Source organism: Erythranthe guttata, chromosome 6 (assembly GCF_056151865.1).
Source record: "Erythranthe guttata isolate IM_541 chromosome 6, IM_541, whole genome shotgun sequence".
Classification (NCBI taxonomy): Eukaryota; Viridiplantae; Streptophyta; class Magnoliopsida; order Lamiales; family Phrymaceae; genus Erythranthe; species Erythranthe guttata.
The window spans coordinates 765600-787329 of record NC_142538.1 but is presented as its reverse complement, the minus strand read 5'-3'; the positions used below and the strand labels follow the sequence as shown (position 1 = coordinate 787329).

Here is a 21730-nt window from a genome sequence, read left to right as displayed (position 1 = left end):
ATTAAAGGTTCATCTTACTCCCTGGCTGTTGTTTTATCAATTCAAGGGTTTGTTTAGATGATACACTTTGTGAAGTAAATTTGAGTATTTTTTTCACTTTTAATTTATATGATCATACATAGATGTTTCAAAGGAAGAAGACACAAAAGGAAGAAACAGCTGTATCAAAAGCAAATGAATCATCAATCAATAATATATAATACAAGAACAGATAATGCACAGATGTACAAGTTCAGTACTGGTACCAAGTAACAGCAGTTGGTACCGACTCTTCTGTCGAATTGTGGAATTTGTGCAAGATAATATACACCGAAAAAACTAGTCAATCCTGAGCTAAACTAAAATATACATATACTCATACATACATACATATAAAAGAACAAAATTTTCATCATCACTCTCGATTCTTGATTCCACTTGCAACTTCACCTTGATGACCAGACACAATATAAAAAGCACCGACCTGAAATCTTCGTCCAACTGCTACTTTCACCGAAGATTTTCGACGGAGACACGGTAAATTTTATGTTAGTTTACCTAAGTTAGTAATCAATGTTATATAATAAAATACGAGACGACCAGCCCCTCGTCCAGCCCCTCTCACAGCCCCCCTTCCAGGACCAAAATGGCAGACAAAAATAACTCAATCATTCAGACAATAAAGAAGTCACATTTCTCCCCACCACTTTCCTTCAAACAATTTCAGACCACCAGCCTTTCCCCTCTAACAAGTCCCACATCGATCAATAAATGGAAGAGACTAGAAGAAATCATACAAGGGGGGTCCCACGACGAAATCCATCAATCTGTAATTGAAGACCCCTCTCAAACATTTCTTTATATTTTCCCCATGACAGCATCTGGATATAAACTTCTCAAAAGAATCATCACTTAATCAAGATTTTTGAGTGTAAGGATAAAACCTCGGCTAATTCTTTAATCATTTACTCCCGCCAGCTGTATTTCAGCCTTTCAAACTCGAGTCAATGCTAAGTGATCTTCTCCCAATTGTATAGGCAAATTAATGGTTTGGGGGTGGGGGGGTCCTGTGCCAGCACCATCTTCAATACCTGCCAAAACTAGCTTTTATTTTTTACTTTTGCCAGCTTATCGAAAAAAAGGTCCCATAGCGGTCATTATCCGGGTTTTTTTTTTCTTTCATGTCTTTAAAGTGGCACCGGTAACCCATAATTGTGGAACGATCTGATCCGTCCATCCCAGCCAGCTGTCACGATCACGAGGCCCCACGCGTGGGAATTCGATGAGCTCTGGCAAGAAGTCTTGAAAAGCTTGAACTGAGATTTGCCCATGATCGGAGATGTTGAGAGCTTTTCCTCCGGCCAAGTGGCGGAACCCTTGGAGTTGGAGTCTAAGAGAAACTCTTGGCTTAGTGAGAAACAAGTGGAGGATGAGAACGGCAGTGGGTTGATCGAGCTTTTGTGGAGAGCGCTGGATTTCAAACCGGACCATGGTACTGCAACAGAGGCGTCGGAGGAGAAACACTCGAATGATCTGTTGACTTTTGGCTGTGAGAAAGTTGACTCTCTTTGGTCGATATAGTTCCACATGTATACATTTGAGTCCTCGGATGTGGAGACTATGTGCTTTCCATCTGATGTAAATGATGCAGAAATTTGGTTGCCTGCATTTCGAAGGCCTGGCCAACAATAGAGAAATCAACGACTGAGTTATGGAAAATTTAGAAAGAAAATAAAAAACATGTCCTTAGGCGAACGAAGTTCAAGAATCAAGTGTATTATTATTATTATACCTTTGTACTTGCCAATAACATTCACCCCATCTATGACTCTGACTTGTGAATCAGCACAAGTAACCAAAACTTTGCTTGGGTCTTGTGGTAAAAACTGCATCCACAAAAAAAAACAGTTAGAGAATCTTTGCATCGAACACAAGCGGAGAAATCTTTAGTAGTTGGTTGGCAGTAATAACCTGGAAGCCGGTTATCCTTTTGCAGGGCGACTTCTTTTTACTGGTCAAGCACATCTCAGTTTCCAACTGGAAGTGATTATCTGATAAACGAATACAAACATGGGCATCTATAAGTAAACGCACATTTAAAATTTAATCTATAACGAACAGGCTAAAAATGACTAGAAACTTGCTCTAGAACAACCAACATTGATCAGTAAAATCTAGAGCGAGTTTGAAGCAAAGGGTAACTAGGAAAACAAAGAAATGTCAACGAATTCCATAAAGAATTACCTGATATGTTAAAAAACCGACAGGTGCCTGCAATGGAGCCAATAATCCCACTCTGTGTCACAATCAAATGAAGACATTGTTAATATGCCTCTAAAAAATATATATAAAAAAAATAAAAAATAAAAATAAAAATAAAAAAAATAAAAGCTGTATGTAATAACATGTTTAGGGTAGAGTATCAACAGACCTGTCCATCAGGTCGATAAGAAACGGCAGTGATTATGTCCCTCGTTTCTGTCCAGTCAATAACTTGACAACCACTTATTGTCCAAATCCGAATCTTCCCATCTATTGAACCACTGATGAAGTAATCATCGTTCACAGGGTTAAACTGAATGCAGGTCACTGCACATCATTAGAGGTGTTTTTTTTAGCCTATAGAATCAGCAACATTAAAATTGAATTTAGTATTAATTTTTCTTTTGTCCAGGCATACATACCATAATCAGTATGTGAGAAGACCTTTAGGCAATGATCAACTCCGACCTTCCACAAACGAACAGTTTTATCAACTGACGACGAAAGCAAACACTACAAGAAAACAAGAAAACCATGTCATTTTACTTCAATGGAATCAAATAAAAAATAACATATTAAGAACAAAGACGTAAGAAAAAATCCACGTACATTATTCTTCGACCACGAAAGGTCCAAGATTTCGTCACTGTGCCCTTCAAAAACGTTCAACGGCTTCTCTAGAATTCTGAAAACCCTTGGAGGAAAGATAATACAGGCCGAATCTTGTGTTTTCTTCAGACCCTTTGATTTATTAACAATTTTATCCTTCTCCACCATGAGCGGTCCTAATTCCGATAGATGGTTGACCGAGAAGTAAACACACGAAGGATCTGCATCTGGAATGTCCATTCTGTCGGATCTTTCATCTTCCACAACTTGCCAGATTTTGACAATCTTATCTTCACCAGCACTCGCAAGATATTGTCCGTCGTGACTAAATTTCATTGTCAAGATTGAACCCTCGTGTGCTTGGATATCTTGTCCAGTAAAAAGGGCAGAAAGTTCCTTTAACTTTCTTCGACAATGGCGAACCATTACTCTGTGGATCTTTGTCCCATGAGCACGGCTGAAACTGTTGAATCCCACATTATCGTCTTTCACATTCCTGCTAGTCATACAAGTGATGGAGCGCCATTTATTCAGCCACTTCGCCTTCAGTTTATCCATTGTTCGAGGTGTGTAACAATTAGCCTCGGTTTCCCTCTCTGCAAACCGCTGAACTGCAGGAGGAAATTGAGAAACATCCGCGAATTCAGTTGATGACTGCACTTGGTCACACCCATTGACTCGAATTTTTCTTAGCCTCTCGTTTGGACCCTCGTTGAAACTAACTCGTTTGGACGAATCCAAATCATCGGTATTCCAACTAGACAAAGAAGAGTGGCTAGAAGATAAGTCATCCTCGATACAAGAGGATCTCAGCACAGCCTCATTGTTCTCCATAATTCTACCGAAATCTACGGAATTTATTTCTCCTTCTTGCCCATCGGGATTTGACGATTCCATCCACTTAATGAATTTCCTTCGGCGCTCTCTAACGCTTTGATGAATGCTAATCCACACATCGTATTCCCAATTTTCAGTAGAAGGGCAATCGGACGCCAGATCAGCTTCTTCTTGTGCTATGTGCTCCATGGCATCAAAAAATCGAGATTCTTCGTCTTCGACGAAGCTTTCCATAATTTTGCAGAGTTCAAGCCATACAGAGAAACCCCTTTGCAAGAATACAACTTTTCGAATTTTCTTTTCTTAATTTCTTGGTTTTTAAACCCTGGGCAATGTGCTTGTTGTCTTCCAATTTAAAACCTTTTTTTAAACAACAAAGAGAAGACAATTAAGTGATAAAAAAGTAACTGACTAAACAAAACACACAGCACCACAACCAAGAAGGTATTTCAGAACAACTATAAATAAACAAATAAGGTCCCAGTCCAGCAAGAACATAAAACAAATATTTGATAAATGGTAATTAATTAATAACTAATTGAAAAAAAAATTAAAAAATTAAACAATAGATCCAGCATGGATCCCAATCTACACCCATTGAACCTGGTCTCCCAAATAAATAACTTCCCACGATAAGATTAAAAAAATTAAAAAATGCAAATTTAATTACCACCATTGCCTAGAAACCACAACGCAAATGCAAACGAAACCCCATTAACCAAGGTAACGAACTTTCACCCACTCAACCACAAACAAATCATCATAAATTCAACCTACGGATGGAGAAAATAAAAATATATTTTTTATCATGAAAAAATCGACATAATTGACAATGAGAAACAGAAAAAAAAAAAGATGAAAAATTTAGGGGGAGGGGAAAAATTTGCTCACATGGATTAGATTGAGTTTAATGGGATCGAATTGAAGCAGAGAGATCGAGTGGTTCGGCTCTCTGGGAAGATAGCAAAGAAGAACACTGACCATTAAAAAAAATGATTGAAAAATGAAATTGGGGGAAAGCGAGAGAGAGGAATTATGATAGTTAATGAAAAGCTATGGGATTCAACAGTACAAACAAGGAGAAACCAAAATGGAAAAAAATAATTAAAAAAAATACATGGAAAAAAAGAAAGGGGGGCAGAAAATCCTTGATATCCGTGAACGGGTGGCCCGAGAAACGAGATTTCGAACCCCGTTTGTGTGTGTGTGTGTACCACACAGTACTATGTGTAATTATGCCCCAATTTTACTCCCCTCAATTTTTTTTTCTTCTCTATTTTAGGAATTTTACGAAAGTATTTTTTCCCTAAAGTTGCTATTAAAAGTTGCAACTTTTCGTGTTTGAATTCTTTTGCATTTCGCCAAATACGGTAAAAAAAAAAAATGAATATTTTAAATGATTTTTTTTTAATTTAAAATTTTCAGTAATTACAGCACATCAAATTATGAAAAACCCCCTCATGTTTTGGTAATTTCAAACGTCAATCAACTATGAATTTTCTTTTACGATCGTTTTTGTCGTGTCAAATTTAGTGGAATCGTTTAAATTATGTGTGATATTCTACAGTTTAAACCCGTTTTTATTTATTTCATTCGAGCTCTACATGCTGAAACAAAATTATCATAAGATGTGTCTCACGACTTGTAAATATCTGACTGTGGTGCATCATAAACTGCATTTTTGCACAAAACGGGTACAAGTTAAAAAATATTCCACATAATATAAAAAAATCTTGAATTTGACACCATAAAGATTGACGATTAAAAAGATTCATGGTTGAAGGAAATGATTGTAATTACGCACACACAAGAGTTTTTCCATAATCGTTATGAATTAATATTAATTGTTGCATGGGGAGTATCTAGACATATTTATATGATGATCCCAATAAAAAAAATATGTAAAATCTATTTTAGGTAATTAATCGTCCCCATAAATTTCCTAGATTTTGTTTGTAACTTAGTTTAAGTAAGATACCTAAATATAATTGGTATTCGGTAAAAATATACTTATCATACAATAATTTAATATTAAATATTTACTAAATTTATCGGATCGTCCCAATAGACCCACCAATTATTCTCTATAGTTTACCATCTAAAAGATGGCCCAAAATGCAATTTGTATGCAAATAATTAATTTAATGCACCAATTCCATTAATTTTAGTAATACAAGCCCATTAAGATACTTAATCTCGTTTAAATTTGCTCGCTAATAAGAATTTATTTAATTAAATTGTATATAACTCATATTTTTAAGGTACGTGCTATTTTACGATTTACTTCTAAGTTACTTTTATAGGAGATATAAATATAATACATATATGTGGGTGTATGTAATGTAATAAAGATAATTAATTTCAATTACGAAAATACAACATATATTTCCAAGGAAAAACAATTACGACTTTGCCACCTTTCGTTGACCTTAGAGACACGTGTGGACGACTTCCACCCATTGATTACGAAATATGAACAGTATATATCAATTTCTAAAAATAAATTAAAACGAAAATTAATCTTTTTGGTCATAATTTTAAAATTAGCAAAGATCTGTTCAAATAATATCAAAATGATTCGTCTTCATTGGTCCAAATTGAAGGCTACCCAATTGAAAGCGACTTTTATGAAGTGATATTTGACAAATACTTTGTTTAAATATATAATTAGATAATTGAATAATGTTTTACTAATACTTTAATTTAAAAAAAAAATTTTTGACCGAAATCATCTTAAATTTACCCAATTTTTACATAGTCTTAAAAAAATAATTGCAGTAACTTTCAAAAAATAGCAAGGTTCTAAAAGGCGGTTATCGGGTACGTGGCGGTTAGGGACCGCCACACGATAAATCGGCGCGGCGGTGATTTATCGGAGATAAATCGGAAATATATCGATTTTTAGATAGTGTAATATATTTCTAAATATTATTTGTAAATACTTAAAATATATATAAAAGAATATTTAAACATAATTCTATCCTATCATTCATATGTTATTATATAATTCTAATTACTCAATAAATAATAAAAATTTAAAAAAATAATAAGATCATAATATAATAAAAGATTCTTACGAAATACAAATACTACGCAAGTCTTTCGCATCAACAATTAATATAAACACAACAAAGCATAAATTGCGGAGTAGTACTTGATTTGGTTTTGGAAGTTGAAAGAATTGGAGAAAAACAAAAAATCAAAACATATTTTCATTTTAATTTTAATTTTAAAAAAAAAAAAAAAAAAAAAAAAAAACCGATTTGTTGACCGATATATCGGTTTGACCCGCCAAAAAACCGCCGCAAACCGCCTCGCCGTAAAAAACCGATATTCCAAACCGCCTCAACAAAATCGTAAAGGTTTATAACCGATACCGATATGGCGGCCGATATATCGACCGCCACGACCGCTATTTAGAACACTGAAAAATAGTGACTGACCTTGTGCTGCTACTACTTTACCTGCCATAGGGGAATGGGCTTTGATTTGTATACAGCCGACAAGTTTCAAGTAAATACCCAAAATACCCATAAATTGTACAATGTAGGTCAAAACTTTTCTGACATATTCTTCTGTTTAGGGGGGTATGGGTTGTCATTGCCTCCCAATGGGCTACCCATCCACTCCAATTATATATATATGGTTGCTTCATTTATTGTTACTTTATTTCATTTATCCAAATTGGGAGAATTTCGTAATTTACCCCCATCTATCAAACGCTAAATATGAAAAACGGCAAATATTTAATACAATATCTAATCTAATGAATGTCTTAATAATTAATTAATTAATTATTTTTTTTTTTTTTTTTTTGAGAGGATTTTAATTAATTAATTAATCAGTAGAGAATTAATGGAATATTATTTAAGGTATTATTTTGTAGACCACTCATTTTCAAATTATATAGAACTAACTACTACTAAGTGGATTACCCTTCATTTCGAAAATATTTTGACATACCCCCTGGACCACCCTGAAGTACCTATAATACCATTTTAAAATCAGTTTTAGATCCTAGCCACTCACATTTCGGTCTCTCTCTTCTTCTCCCAGATTCATTCGAAAATATTTTGACATACCCCCTGGACCACCCTGAAGTACCTATAATACCCTTTTATAATCAGTTTTAGATCCTAGCCACTCACATTTCGGTCTCTCTCTTCTTCTCCCAGATTCAAAATCTCGCCTCCACAAACCTCCCACCGGCGAAATTGCTTTCCGGAGTCATAACTCTCTCTCCAGTGGTCGGAATTCGATGGTTTAACTACCGTTGGATTCCTCTCGTCGAGCTCTTTCTTTTGGTGGTGATTTCATTCAATTTGGAGCGCAGATCTGTTTCTGCAATTTTTCCTTCGACGACGGTGGTCTTGCCGGAGGTGTTTTTTGTATTCCACCAGTCGAAATATGACGAGCTACCCACCGTTGGATTCCTCTCGTCGAGATCTATATTTTGATGGTAATTTCGTTTTTTTTATGTTTTCAGATTTATTTCTATATTTTTTTGCATTTGTGGGCGCGCGGAACCGTGGGTGGTTATTAGCAGCGCCTAGGATTTTGGTAGGAGGCGAGGGGGGTGGGGAGTCACTGTCTGTTTGATTTAAAATATATAGCATTTTCCCGCAATAATCTCTCTCTCTCCTGAACATTGACTCGGTAGAACAAACCCAACTATTTCTCGATCTCTTAGTGTTTTTTGATTTTTGAGTGTTTTGATGTTTCTTCAAATTTTGTTGATTTGCACTAAAGTAATTTTTTTTTTGTTTTGATTTTGTAATTGCAGATTAATGAAAGCCACTGATCCTCTCCTTGAAGGTGTCAAAAATTTGGTTGAAGTTACATGTGAAGCAGTGTTCAACAAACTGTATACATTACTATACATTACTATACATATAGTAACATGTAGTTACATATGCATATATGTGTGTATTTTCGATTTTGTATTTTTATTGGTTCTGAGGTGATTTATAATAAAAATATTAAAATTTGTAAATTTTTGTTGGGGTTTATGAATTTCTTTTGAATAAGCCAGTATTCGTGTGTGTGTACAATTGATCGACTAAAAATATGGGGAAAAGAAACGAACATAACTACGAATAACTGTAGGTACTATAGTTACATGTAGTTATTTTCAGTACAGTAAACATATTGTTTTGAAAATTAAAAAAAATTAAAAAATTAAAAAATTAAAAAATTAAAAAATTAAAAATTAAAAAAAAAATTATTTAATATATATATATATATATATATATATATATATATATATATATATATATATATATAACAAACAGGTTTATTATTATTTAAAAAAAATAAAATAATAATAATAAATAAATCAACGGAAATTATAAATGCAGGACCAGAAATGCTGAATGCAATTTGGCCAAAAATTGCATGTAAGGGTAGTATAGTACTTTCACTTCTCCAGGGGGTATGTCAAAGGATGATTTGGGCTTGAGTTTATCCCTAGTTTATTTAGTGGCTAGGGGGTATGTAAAATAACCCCATTATTTAATCTAATACAAGTAATTGAACCAGCCCTAAACAACACCTAATTATGAAAGAACAAGGGTGAAAACAAGTACAATTAATTAGATTAATTAATTAGATGTAATTTAGTGCATAGTTACACGTTTTTGTGTAAGCTAATGTTGAAAAGACGGTTGACAAAGTTAAAATTGGTAATTGTCCTTGTTTCCAATTAATCAAATACATTGGTTTGATACTTTGTACTATAATCATATTATAACAATAATTTCCATAGGTTATTCCCTTCGATTTCCCGACCAAATCATTACACCTCGAAGTATTAATTAAGCATTAGACAAACTCCAAATCATCTAATTAGTAGGTAACAAAATTCATGTGATATATTCCTAAGCATCGTGTTAACTATATAAAAATTCTGTCTTTCATCTTAATTATTTTTGTACAAATGAATGATAAGAGTGATTTTCTATTAAAAAATACATGTGTCTTTCTTTGATTCCTTAGCTGGAAATATGTCGCATAAGAAAGTGTAAGTTAGAAACAACAACAAAAATTCATTAGCTATAGTACTTAATCATTGTATTAAATAGTTATTATTGGACAATGTCCCTCTTTTAATTTTATTAATTTATTTTTTACATATGTTATTACTTAATTATTAGTATCACAAGCTATGAATTTTTATTAGGGTTGAGAAAGTTGGAAAATCGGATTTATTAATCAGTTGAACCCGTAAAATCCGAGAAAAAACTGTACCGTTGGAACCGAAAGAGAAAATTGTAATACAAAAATATACTTACCGATGATGCTATGAATTATATCACCTTAAATAGTTGAAGTAGAATGAGCTGAAAGAGCAAAGTGAATCACTCGGTCACGAGATTGATGACCTTGAGGTATCTGCGATCATTGAACACGTAAACTAACCCGACGACACTCAAGTCAGGTGTGTGAATAGCGAAAAACGTAGATAGAATACAAGCAGTTGTATAGTTCGAATATTGAACGTATCTTAAAGAATGGATTAAAAAAATATTTATACTTCATTGATTGGGCTGAAGTTTAATTAATTGAGATTGTCGGGCTCAAACCTTATTTAAAGCTATTAGACATCGATGGTAGTAGTTTTCAATATTGGGCTCGTGGGCCAATAAATAAATAAAATTGTGGGCCCATTGAGTTGGTCCAATTAGACATATCACTTACTTAAACAAATGATTAGCAATGAATTTTTAATATACACTAATTAACCCAACCCCCCACGAACAGTCCAATAACAATTCAATTAAAGATTCGATTCGAAATTCCTTTTGTTTCTTCACTTATTGATTTATTTATTTATTTTTGCACTTGAAAAATGTTACGAACGTGCATGGTAATGAGCTATCTGTATATACATACATACATACAACTTACATAATTCTGCGTGGATAACACGAAAATATTTAATTAAAATAAATATTCAGTTAGTTAACCTCAGCTCGTGTGATTTACATTTCTCGTACGTTTTATAAATCGTGAAAGATAACGAAATTTATCCCGTGCATTTCAATTTTTCTTGTGAATTGGAAAAAAGAAAAAGTGAATGTATATGAACCATATACTATAGATGGGGGTGACTGCCCCCTTAAGCAACAAATCAAATCTATCAAGATATCAAAATCTATTATTTTTCTACAGTTCATGGTATTTAGTTACATCTCTCTCATCTCAAACGCAACCAGATTCTATGAACTGTGAACTGTTGACCTTTTTTACTCACTTGATTTAATTATTTTATTTATTTATTTATTTATTATTTAAATACAAATAGTATTTTAAAAGATTCAAATTGCATGATGATCAAAGCTTCGGCCTTTGGAGTTAGGAACTAGTTTTGTCAACTGTTTAGATTTTTCACTTTACACCTACCCAAAGAAGATTCTTTCTCATTTATTTATTTAATTTTTTTTTTTTTACTTTGCACCTAATAATAAAAATGAGAGAAAAAAAATTAAATATCTTATCCATTATTATTGTGTGATATTGGTTGAAGACAAGTCCACATTGGAGTTTACATCAACCACCAATCATGGGAAATCAGTCTTAAAAAAAATTAAATAGACTTTCTTGTAATCAAAATTAATAGGTATTTACTAATTTTGTTAATCAATAAAGTCGCGGCTTACGTTGTATATTTAATTCTAAAATGAATCTGACCAAACGGTGCCAATGCTTTTCTGACTGGTCGACGGGATTACTCGCTCCCGACGTTTTTTAATTTAAATATTTACGATTGAGATTCATTCGTTATATGTATGTATAGTTGATTACGATAAGGTCACCATCAAAAATAGGCGTTGTCTAATTAAATAAATTGGAGAATGTGAATATCACCTGATATGTTTCTTTTTCTCGTTACAGGAAAATAAAATTGGGGACATATTTAATATATTTATTGTACGGTATGTGATGTGACATAAATCCCATTTTGTTCTTGCTGGAAATCATAATTGATTTGACAAAAAAATGAAATTGTTAAAATTATTTAAAATGCAAGAAATTAATTATAAAAATACAGAATTTTACATGATAGGCAACCATTTATGAAATCCAGCCACAAGAAAAAAATTGGGGCACAATGAGTTGTCTATTTCGTGTAAATCATAATTTGATTTTCTTGGATTTTTCTAATTTAATAATTACAATTTCCAGAGAATTATTGGTTCGATCGATCTTTCTAAATGCATGCATGGAATTCCCTTGAAATAAAGTTCAATATACTAGTCGGTATACTAAGTAAAAATTATATTAATTTAAAGAAATATTAAATTATGGAACTAATAATTTATTATATTTTTATACAGAGCATAAGAATGTTAACTTATCGAGATTCTATTATAGTTGGAGGATAAATTCAATATTTTACCTTCTAAAATTGATTAACTAAACTATAACTTTAGGTACAAATAATAAAGCGTCTAAGCTTCATTATATTGAACTAGATTTTAACAAATTTAATATATTTATATATTAAAAATTAAAAGAAAAAAAATTAGTGTGGATGCATGCATTAAATAGGTTGTAATAAAAAACAGGTTGACTTGTTCCAATTTTAAGACAAGGTCCAAAAATCTGCCTTAGTATCTACTTTGGGAGAAACAAATGTGTCCCTTTGCTGGATCTACTAGCCTACAAATGATGAAACACACTTGAAAAACACCATATGCCACCAACACTTATCAAGATTTACGAGTAACTCTCCGAAACTGCATTAGGTTAATCATATGAGACAAACTCTCAGGGGCAGAATCAGATTAGAAATTAGGGGGCTAACTAAAATTTCAGGGTTCGGGCAGCGCCCTGAATTTTTTTTTAGGTTCACAAGACATTGAAAAAATAGGTTTATACTGCGAATTTTTAATTAAAATAACACACACACACACACACACACACACACACACACACACACACACATATATATATATTATTTTATCATATTTCAAGCATGACAAAAAAATCTAAATTATTCTAATAATATACTGCACTTAATGGTATTCATGGCACTGTCTCGTATTATTTTTTAGAGACATTGATATAAAAAATCAAAGATCGATAAGTAAATATTCATAAATTTTATTTAAGATAGTACAAGTTTTAACCATATTATTTTATATTAAATATGATATATATCTATAATTTATATAAAATTATAGAGAATAAACAAAAAAAAAAAAGGGAACTCTACATATCGACTGTTGTTAAAATGATTCGAACTTGAGTCGACTGACACGAGTTTACATACTCCACTCGCTATGTCATTCATTGCGGGACGATTGGCAAATAGACCGATTGAGGGGTTAAGTTGCGTTGCAAGAAAGTCGCACAAAATAATATTAGTGTGTAGCAATTAGATAAACAAATGAAGACGAAATTGATATTTGTTGTTTTTAATTATTTTAATGTTTCTGTGTGGATGGAAGTTATAGGAGTAGGGCAATGCAGCACGAGTGGATGGGTTTTCACAATATTTCAAGTCTTGTTATTATTTGTGGAAAAAATAAATAAATTAATTAAGTTAAAAAAATAAAAAAATAATTAAAAAAATAAAAAATAATAAAATAAAAGGAAAGGTGGTGGCATTAATATGGACAATGAGCAACAAACAAAATGGTGGGCCTTTGATAGTTGCATTTCTATGAAAATTGTGATTAATTAGGATGGGGTACCCATTAACCACTTTGTCTTCGATATATATATATATATATAATATATATATATATATATATATATATATATATATATATATATATATATATATATATATATATATATTTATATATTAGAATATATATTATTTTTAAATAATTTTTCAAAACATTAGAAAGAAAAGAAAATCCTATATGAAAAAAAAAGAGAGATCGACAAGGATATGAAATGGGCCTAAATAATATAATTGGGGGCAATAATAAATACTAGTAAACAAAAAAACTGAAGAGGCCCAGAAAATTAAATAGGAAAAGAGTTAATTCTTGGGATTCGAGCTTTCTGCATTCTTGCTGGCAATTTGAGATCACACCTTGTAAAAAAAAAAAACACACATAAAAATCATGATAAAAGGGGGACCAAAAATCAACATTTATTATTATTGTTAATATTATTATTTATTATTATTGGAATAAAATAGTAAATAAAAATGGCATAAAAGTAATAATGGGGTGAATTGGACCAGCCTAAGAGTGAGAGAGGGAATAGAAGATTTTGCATAGGAGTTGACATAGGGGCTATATAGTATATAGGGTGGTCCTTAAATTTGTTACATAATATATTTTGGTAAATTATTTTTTAAAATCTGTGTTTTTGTTTTCTTGGACTGACAGTCAGACTTGTGTACTGCTACTGAACCTCCTCTAAATCCTAAGTACATTTACTGAAATTAATTTCCAACAACATCAGGACAATTTTTTATTTTATTTTATTTATCTTTATTATGTTTTGGGTATTCTGGAAACAATAAAAAAAAAAAAAATGGGCCAATTTTTGTTTTGGACTTGGTCCATAACATTTACTCTAATGGGCCTTCGGCATCAGAAATCAAATTTGATTTATTTATAAGTTGATGAATTCAGTATTTGAAAAATAAAATTTAATTTAAGCTTATTTAGTTCAGGGTGACCTCATATTTAATTTAATTAAAGCTGTTTTGGAGATGTTAAATCAGCTTATTTATTTATTATTTGTTTAGCTCTTTGGTAGATCCTCGGGCTTTGTACGAGATTCTCGGTATTCGGGCTTTAGAGCAATTGAGCCCGTATCAACTTAGTTCAGCAAAGATTTGAAGCAACCATTTCAAGTACATTAATTAGCAGGGTTACATTTGAGTTATAAAGCATGTTATAGGCTTATTACAAGAAATAACTTAACTGCTCGACACGGGATTTTCGGCACAATTTTTCGCCAGCTGTGTCCGAATGTAAACAACAAGCCGTGTGAGAGAATGAATACACACAAATACCTTGGTCAAAATTTCCTATGTATCTTGTATTAGTTGAGGAGTCACGATCCTCAAGGTCAGACAAAATGCTCGGTAGGGTACTCGTTTTCGTATCCGTTGTAGTCGTAGTAGAGCCTCTCTCCCTTTCTAATATCTCTGTTTGCAATTAAAAGAACCCTGCATTCGCCGTTGACATTAAACCTCACGCATTTCACATTCTGTTTCTTCTTTCCACCTCTGCACGAGCAAAAACGACGTCACACTTAGACATCGTATGTTATAACAAACATCTATATCGAGAGAGAGAGAGAGAGAGAGAGAGAGAGAGAGAGAGAGAGTATTGAATACATACGGTATATGGTTGTTGATGCCATTGACAAACCGAGCAATGTTACTCCGCTTATCTGGACAGATGACGAGGCTTTTCGAAGAGTTAGCTGCGGTGAGAAGAGTCATCATGCTATCTCCGTCGTCGTTTTCGCGGTTTTTCAAGAAGTCAACATCCCCCACATACTCAGTGATTATGGTCAAATCTCGTATGTGTCTATCTGCTTCCACGGTGAATCTATTCCAATCCAAAATGAGAAACAACTAATAAGGCTCCATGCACCAACATATTCGAAATAATACAGCAAATAAAAAAAAAAAACGAAAAAAATGGAGAGTGGAATATAATATACTCACCCTTCAAGTGGATCGAAAACAACCATTAGGGGCGGCCATTCTCCTCGTCCCATCATATTCTTACAGAGATTCAACGTTTCTGCATCGTCTTTCGACATTACCTAAATTGTCGATAAAAACTGCAAGTGTTAGGGTATAGTATCTTCCAAGTATTTATCACATGAATTAATCTTGATTTACAAACGAAAAAGCCAGTATTTTATTTCAAAGCTGCCAAATAATACATTAAAACGAAAATTCTTGAATAAATAATGGGTAAAATAAAATAAATTACCATTATTTTGCTTAGGAACCAAAACACAGTAGAAATTTTCAAATTCTTTGTTTTCAATTGATTTTGAATTATAATTTTCTTCGATTTCAAAATACCTGCATTCCATCTCTTTCAAGATGAGCAGAATTTGCGGATCTTGGAGCCATGCCTGCAACATAAGTGAGCTCGTTACTGAACTCTGTGCCGGTTGCTGTTAACGCCGTAGCTAAAGAGGCCATCTGTTCCAATCTTCTGGTGGGATCTTCGATCGGGTTAAACGGCAACAATTTCCTGCTCTTCTTTGACATAACTAGGCCACCGCTTCGCTTTCGCTTCTTTCTAGAATCTGAGGAAAACGAGGAACCGTACAAATAAGAGACTGCATAGCTAGACAATAGTACAAATAAGATCAGTGCAAATAACGAGATCCCCTTTCACCTGGACTGAGACTTTCGGATTGCGAACATCTTTGAATGCGGAAAAAATCAACTATTTTGGTTTGCACTAGCGGGAACTCTGCAAATTCAATCGACCAGGATTAATACGATGGATCGCGTAAGCGAATTGCAAAACAAGGGTAACAGATTTATCTACAGAAAAAAAAAACATGATTGATAAATCTAACTCCTAGAAATTCAATTTGAGCGAGCACATAAAATTCGACTCTCATTCATCCGGTAGTTGACATCGGCTGCAGAACTTTATACATTTATTCCGGTGATGGCTATGACTCAAAATATACATACAGATGAGAATTATAATACATCATAACTCAAAATGATGAAAAAACATTTGTGGAAAAGCTAATGTATGTTTTGCAGCAATAATCCACAATTAATTTAATCAATTCAAAGTTTAGACACGAAATATTTAATTTATAAGGAAGAAAGGTCAGCTGCATTCCATGATTAAATAAATATAAATGCATATCAGTAAATCAGCCCCAAATAAAACGAAATAATAGAAAACCTAAAAATATTGGGGGGAAAAAAAAAACATAAGGGAATCCCCATTGACATACTTGGAAGGTTTTTGTGATTGGAACAAGACGGGCAGAACCAGCGGCCTTTGGGCACAGCAACGAGAACCGGGCGGAGGCAGAATAGGTGGAATCCACGGTCACATTCATCGCATAGCAGAAGATCCGCCGCGTGCTGACCCGACCCGCATTTCTCACAGCACAGATCGCTGTAGTCTTCTTCCTCCTCTTCTTTTCTCTTCGATTTCAGTCTTTTCCTGGATTCGAGCTTCGATGAAACTGGCTTCAGAGCTTGCGTTCTTTTCCGCCGCGACTCCATTGCCGGCGTGATGAATCTAACAGTGTGTGCGTGTGTGTGTGACTGTGTGAGAGAGAGATGAGAGAGAAAGTGAGGGAGGAGAGAGAAAGATTTATATGGGGAAATGAAGGTTGTGTTATTAGGCTAAAAAAAAAACCGGGAACGCAAAAGCTTTCGCGCGGTATTCGGGTTTCGCGGCTGAAGTTGACATTTTAGCGCCATTTCCGTGTCAAATCGGGCCGATTAAAAAAATCAGCAGGCCCAGTGAGGGCCCAATCCGTATTAAACCGGGCCGATTAACAAAATTAGCAGGCCCAGTAATCGGCACAATCCTAGTCAAACCGGGCCGATTAAAAAAAACTTGAAGGCCCAATTATCGGTACAATCTTTGTCAAACAGGGCCAATTTAAAAAATTAGCCGGCCCAATAAACCCCAAACCGCCAATTTTTCCCCTAAAGAAAAGGAAAACTCGAAAAGAAATTCCTTTTGTGGAATCTCTGACCATTTGTTGATGGATCATGGAACCCACGCATGCGATTCACCTCGTCACCTCCAATGACTCGCCCGAGTTCGTCCACCTTAAGTACGCGTTGACTCACTCTTCGATAATCGGACTCGACGCGGAATGGAAGCCCAACCGCCACGCGTCCACCTTCCCCACCGTCGCCCTCCTCCAAATCGCATGCCGACTCGTCAACTCGGACGAGTCAGGGCCGGACGAGTCGCCGGTTTTCCTACTCGATCTCCAAGCGGTTCCTCTGCTCTCGGTGTACGAGTTGTTGAGAGAATTGCTTGTCTCGCCTGATGTTATCAAGTTAGGGTTTAGATTTAAGCAGGACCTTGTTTATTTGTCCTCCACTTTTGTCGAGCAAGGCTGCGATCCTGGTTTTGATAGAGTAAGTCCTTTTTCCGCCCTTGAATTCTCTGTTGCTTTTTCGGAAATCGTCAATGGAAATGTTAGGATAAAAGATTAACATTGAGTTTTAATAAGTAGCGTTGAGCAAAATTTACAAAGCGTTTCAGATTTGATTTTGAGTTTTCTTCATGCCTGAATTTTATTCCTTATGAGTGAACGAATAGCTGGATTAGATAGTTGAATGCTTGTTGATAACTGTGAGCTGCATTGTGGAGAGATTTAGACTTTTAAATTTGATTATCACTGTATTTTTGTGCAATTTATGATCATTGGAAAAGGTTATTCAATAAGCTGGTTATAATATTTATGGATTCCTGTAGTTATTCAATTTTTGAAGTTAGTCGAAATTTATTGTGAAGGTGGAACCGTATATAGACATTACTGCCATATACAACTATTTACATCCTAAACAACTTGGACGAAGGATATCGAAGCAAATCAAGAGCTTGGCAACAATCTGTGAAGAAGTTTTAGGAATCTCTCTCTCTAAGGTCGGTTAGTTCTATAATTTTCTCTGTCTTCTTGAAAGCATTTAAGTGCAGTCTACTTCGGATTCCAAACTAGATTTTGAATGTGCGCGTTTTGTGTTTGTAATTCTTTTAGGAGCTTCAGTGCAGTGACTGGTCCCAGCGTCCTTTAACAGAAGAGCAGAAGATATATGCGGCTGCAGATGCTCATTGTTTGGTTCAGATATTTAATGTTTTCCGAGCGAAGGTTGTTAGTGAAGGTACAACTTCGTTTATTCCATAAAATCGCGGAACGTTCGATTCCTTACATTTAACAAGAAAATGTTGTGTTGTTCGTCACTCTAATCCTTATACCACATTTTATGATGCTGTTTTGGATGTTCGATGCAGGAACTTCCTTGGGAAACCATATTAAACATTGGCCATCGGGCTTTGATCCTGGGTTGAAGCAGATTACTGAGACATCGAATGGGTGTAACATGGTAACACAAGCAAAATTTTGTGAAGCTTCAAATATGATCCGCACAACTGTGCCAGAAGTACATAGTAGCATACTAATAACTGAGGAGGTAGATTCTATGAAGTCGAGTGAAAGTATTAACCATGTTGATAATAGCCTCTTGTGGATTGTTAGGAAACACGGTGACAAAATACTGTTAAAGGATACAGACAGAAAACCGAAAACTACCAAAAGAAAGGCTAAAAAGTCTTCTACTGGATCAGAGAGTAGTAAACCGAAAACCCTTCAAACTGCAGAAGAATGGCAAGGCCCCCCTCCATGGGATCCATCCTCGGGTGGTGATGGATGCCCCAAGTTTTTGTGTGATGTAATGGTATGTGTGTCTAGTCAAATCTTAGTTTTATGATCATTTTTTTGCAGAAAGTTTGAGTCTGTTTGTGAAAATTCCTCAGATTGAAGGCTTGGCAAAGCATTTACGATGTGTTGGGGTAGATGCTGCAATTCCATATTCAAAAAAGCCGGAAACCAGGTGCAATTGAGTAGATGATATCTAGTGTTTATGTCGTAACTCATAAACATTTTACTACGATTATTTTCTAATAAGAATAGGAGAAACTTGCTTGACTAGATGTTACATTTATTTTCTTCAGGGATTTAATAGATCAAGCGCGAAAGGAGAAGAGAGTTCTCTTAACACGGGATGTCAAGCTTTTGAGATATGAATATTTGATAAAGAATCAGATATATCTGATTAGAAATCTCCTTAAAAACGATCAGCTACTGGAGGTAACTCTAATTTAATAGCAGCATCTAGAATGCCTAAACGGCTATACAACCTTGATTTATTTTTTCGTGATATCCTGATTGTCTATTAAGCGTCTCTAATTCGAAACGGAACATGAAAAATTCCCCCTATTGTAATTGTTCAAAAAAAAAAGTACCTACGTGTTGCTGATTTTGAGATGGTGCAGGTAATTGAAACATTTCAGCTTAAGATTTCTGAGGACCAGCTAATGTCAAGGTGTACAAAATGTAATGGGGGTTTCATCCAAAAACCTCTAACAACTCAAGAAGCCGTCGAAGCGGCTAAGGGATTTCAAGTGATTCCCAATTGCTTGTTCGACAAAAATATCGAGTTCTGGCAGTGCAGGGACTGCAATCAACTATACTGGGAGGTACCCCTCAATATACACTATTTTCATTTTTCAACTCCCTCACTGTAAATATCGCACCCCCCCATATGCTCTTAATGTAACCAGAAAAAGTTAACAGAGTAATAAGAGAACCCAACTCTTTAAGGCCTCGCCATAGGGAGCGAAAGGAAAAAACCGAGCCCTTTTAACATGTTCCTTCTTTGTATTACATCTGCGCAGGGAACCCAGTATCACAATGCAATTCAGAAGTTCATCGATGTGTGCAAGCTAAATGACCAACCGTAAGATGATTATGCATAAGGGGAACGCAACGAAAGGTTTGCAATGCTCTGGCTCATGAAATTTAAAAATTATTACTGCTATTTATTTTTTTATTTTTTATTTTAATATTTATCACTGTATTTTATTTGCAATATATGTTAAGCATGATAACATTTCAACTCCCCACCACCACAGAAAAATCTGTAATATCTAACATTCTTCAACCTGCTGTAAAGTAAAAACCGAAGACATGTGAAACTTGCTTTGATTATGTTCCCAGATTAATGATAAACAAATCCTAGATCTTCAGACACTTACCTTAATCTTAATTTCTTTGTTTTACCTATAAACCTAACTGTAACTGTGAGAGAGTAGAGGAAATTACGGATTGTCACAGCTTGTCACTTTAACTTAGTTGATAACTCAAGTTTACTATAGCAAAAGTTAGTTTTGACGTGGATTAGCACATCCGGAATCAGAAAATTAGGATTTTTTGGAAAACGGGCCCATAATATGTGCCCGTAATGTACGGATTAATACCATAGTTATGATTAACTAGTCTAATATGGCTATAAACTATTGAAATAAATTTGACTTGAGGGAACTTATGCATTGTACATGGATTATCTTTTGAGATAGGCCGTCAAGCACCCAACACTTTTTTTAAAGTTTACATTGGGATGCTTATTTTTCGAATTTTATAATGTTGGTGTGAATTTTATACGTTTCTCTATGACGTGGGTATGTGGAGATAGATACACCATTGTGTTTATGTTTATTTTTATTTTATTCTATGCTCGGTGAACTTCGTTGCGTAAGATTTCACCACATTGGTCATTTTACACCATTACACTGTGCGTATGAAACTATGATTTGATTATGTTCGCTATATTTTACCCGGTGTAGTATCTAAAAAATCTAATATCTGTGCACTATTATGGATAGGACTGCGCATTTTGACTCCGTAATAAAAGTTATATGCTCGGGAAATTCGGGATATTAGCTCCTAACTCGAGTCTTGATTTATGAAATCGATCTTGATGATTTAGGTTGGTCTTTGCTAGTTCAATAGTTGGAGGATTATTTTTTTATTTTCTTAATTGAACTGCTGCAATCTGTAAAGTTGAGCAATTATTCTCAAAAACTAATTACTCATTTTAATAATAATGAAATAATTGAAAATTAAATAAATTAAGGGAATGAGTTGTGAAAAAAGTGAGAATTGTGTAGGTGTGAATGACTTGCACCTGTATTTATTAATTAATAAATAGTGTGACAGGATTGAGAGTTGACAATGGGATAAAGTTAGATAGTGAGATATTTAAATTAAATAAAGACCATAAACAGTAGCAATTACTAGTGCGTTTGTGGGGCTGAAACTTAAATCAACCCACTGAGATTTTCTCTTCCAAAACATTTGGGCCCACTCATTTTCTTTTAATACTAAACCCAATTGGATTAATTAGTTTTTAGAGTAATCTCAGCATAATTTGTTTTTGCAAAGAAAGTACACATTCCCCTTTTTACCCAGTATTCTTCTTTTGGTTAAAGGTGCATTTTTTTCTTAACAACTTATAGTTATTAATTAGAAAAAAAAATCAAGTCTA

At 34.1% G+C, this 21730-nt stretch overlaps 3 protein-coding genes across 5 annotated transcripts; 1 reads left to right on the top strand and 2 right to left on the bottom strand.

Annotated features, from left to right (window-relative positions):
* Nucleotides 1-164: 164 nt before the first annotated feature.
* LOC105971780 (Transducin/WD40 repeat-like superfamily protein) lies at nt 165-4967 on the bottom strand. 2 transcript variants are annotated; one of them, XM_012996665.2, is made up of 8 exons: nt 4579-4967; nt 2851-4047; nt 2664-2754; nt 2411-2568; nt 2224-2275; nt 1951-2030; nt 1772-1865; nt 165-1657 (listed from the first exon to the last, which is right to left on the bottom strand). In XM_012996665.2, the coding sequence occupies exons 2-8, from the start codon at nt 3919-3921 to the stop codon at nt 1167-1169; spliced, it is 2037 nt and encodes a 678-aa protein (XP_012852119.2). In that variant the 5' UTR covers nt 3922-4047; nt 4579-4967; the 3' UTR covers nt 165-1166. The 2 variants fall into 2 exon arrangements, with proteins under 2 accessions (XP_012852119.2, XP_088675343.1); XM_088819217.1 differs by having other exon boundaries at nt 4358-4893.
* A 9523-nt stretch (nt 4968-14490) lies between these two features.
* ATXR6 (TRITHORAX-RELATED PROTEIN 6) lies at nt 14491-17001 on the bottom strand. Its single transcript, XM_012996570.2, has 6 exons — nt 16609-17001; nt 16026-16103; nt 15704-15933; nt 15335-15435; nt 15003-15215; nt 14491-14887 (listed from the first exon to the last, which is right to left on the bottom strand). The coding sequence occupies exons 1-6, from the start codon at nt 16883-16885 to the stop codon at nt 14728-14730; spliced, it is 1059 nt and encodes a 352-aa protein (XP_012852024.2). The 5' UTR covers nt 16886-17001; the 3' UTR covers nt 14491-14727.
* Nucleotides 17002-17341: 340 nt separating this feature from the next.
* On the top strand, nt 17342-21314 carry LOC105971915 (3'-5' exonuclease domain-containing protein). 2 transcript variants are annotated; one of them, XM_088819215.1, is made up of 9 exons: nt 17342-17761; nt 18141-18272; nt 18385-18508; nt 18639-19081; nt 19161-19237; nt 19359-19494; nt 19680-19883; nt 20082-20179; nt 21069-21314. In XM_088819215.1, exons 1-8 carry the CDS (start codon nt 17384-17386, stop codon nt 20145-20147), a joined length of 1560 nt encoding a protein of 519 aa, XP_088675341.1. In that variant the 5' UTR covers nt 17342-17383; the 3' UTR covers nt 20148-20179; nt 21069-21314. The 2 variants fall into 2 exon arrangements, with proteins under 2 accessions (XP_088675341.1, XP_088675340.1); XM_088819214.1 differs by lacking the exon at nt 21069-21314 and having other exon boundaries at nt 20082-20440.
* Nucleotides 21315-21730: the final 416 nt, after the last annotated feature.

Excerpts from the sequence above, each read along its gene's own strand:
- ATXR6 (XM_012996570.2), bottom strand. The coding sequence starts at position 16,885 with ATGGAGTCGCGGCGGAAAAGAACGCAAGCTCTGAAGCCAGTTTCATCG. Across the intron at positions 16,104-16,608 it reads CAATCACAAAAACCTTCCAA|AGTTCCCGCTAGTGCAAACC; the intron begins GTATGTCAATGG and ends TTGAATTTGCAG. Across the intron at positions 14,888-15,002 it reads GGCATCAACAACCATATACC|AGGTGGAAAGAAGAAACAGA; the intron begins GTATGTATTCAA and ends TTGCTCGTGCAG.
- LOC105971915 (XM_088819215.1), top strand. The coding sequence starts at position 17,384 with ATGGAACCCACGCATGCGATTCACCTCGTCACCTCCAATGACTCGCCC. Across the intron at positions 19,082-19,160 it reads AGTTTTTGTGTGATGTAATG|ATTGAAGGCTTGGCAAAGCA; the intron begins GTATGTGTGTCT and ends AAAATTCCTCAG. Across the intron at positions 19,884-20,081 it reads GCAATCAACTATACTGGGAG|GGAACCCAGTATCACAATGC; the intron begins GTACCCCTCAAT and ends ACATCTGCGCAG.
- LOC105971780 (XM_012996665.2), bottom strand. The coding sequence starts at position 3,921 with ATGGAAAGCTTCGTCGAAGACGAAGAATCTCGATTTTTTGATGCCATG. Across the intron at positions 2,755-2,850 it reads TTTCGTGGTCGAAGAATAAT|TGTTTGCTTTCGTCGTCAGT; the intron begins GTACGTGGATTT and ends GTTTTCTTGTAG. Across the intron at positions 1,866-1,950 it reads AAAGGATAACCGGCTTCCAG|TTTTTACCACAAGACCCAAG; the intron begins GTTATTACTGCC and ends TTGTGGATGCAG.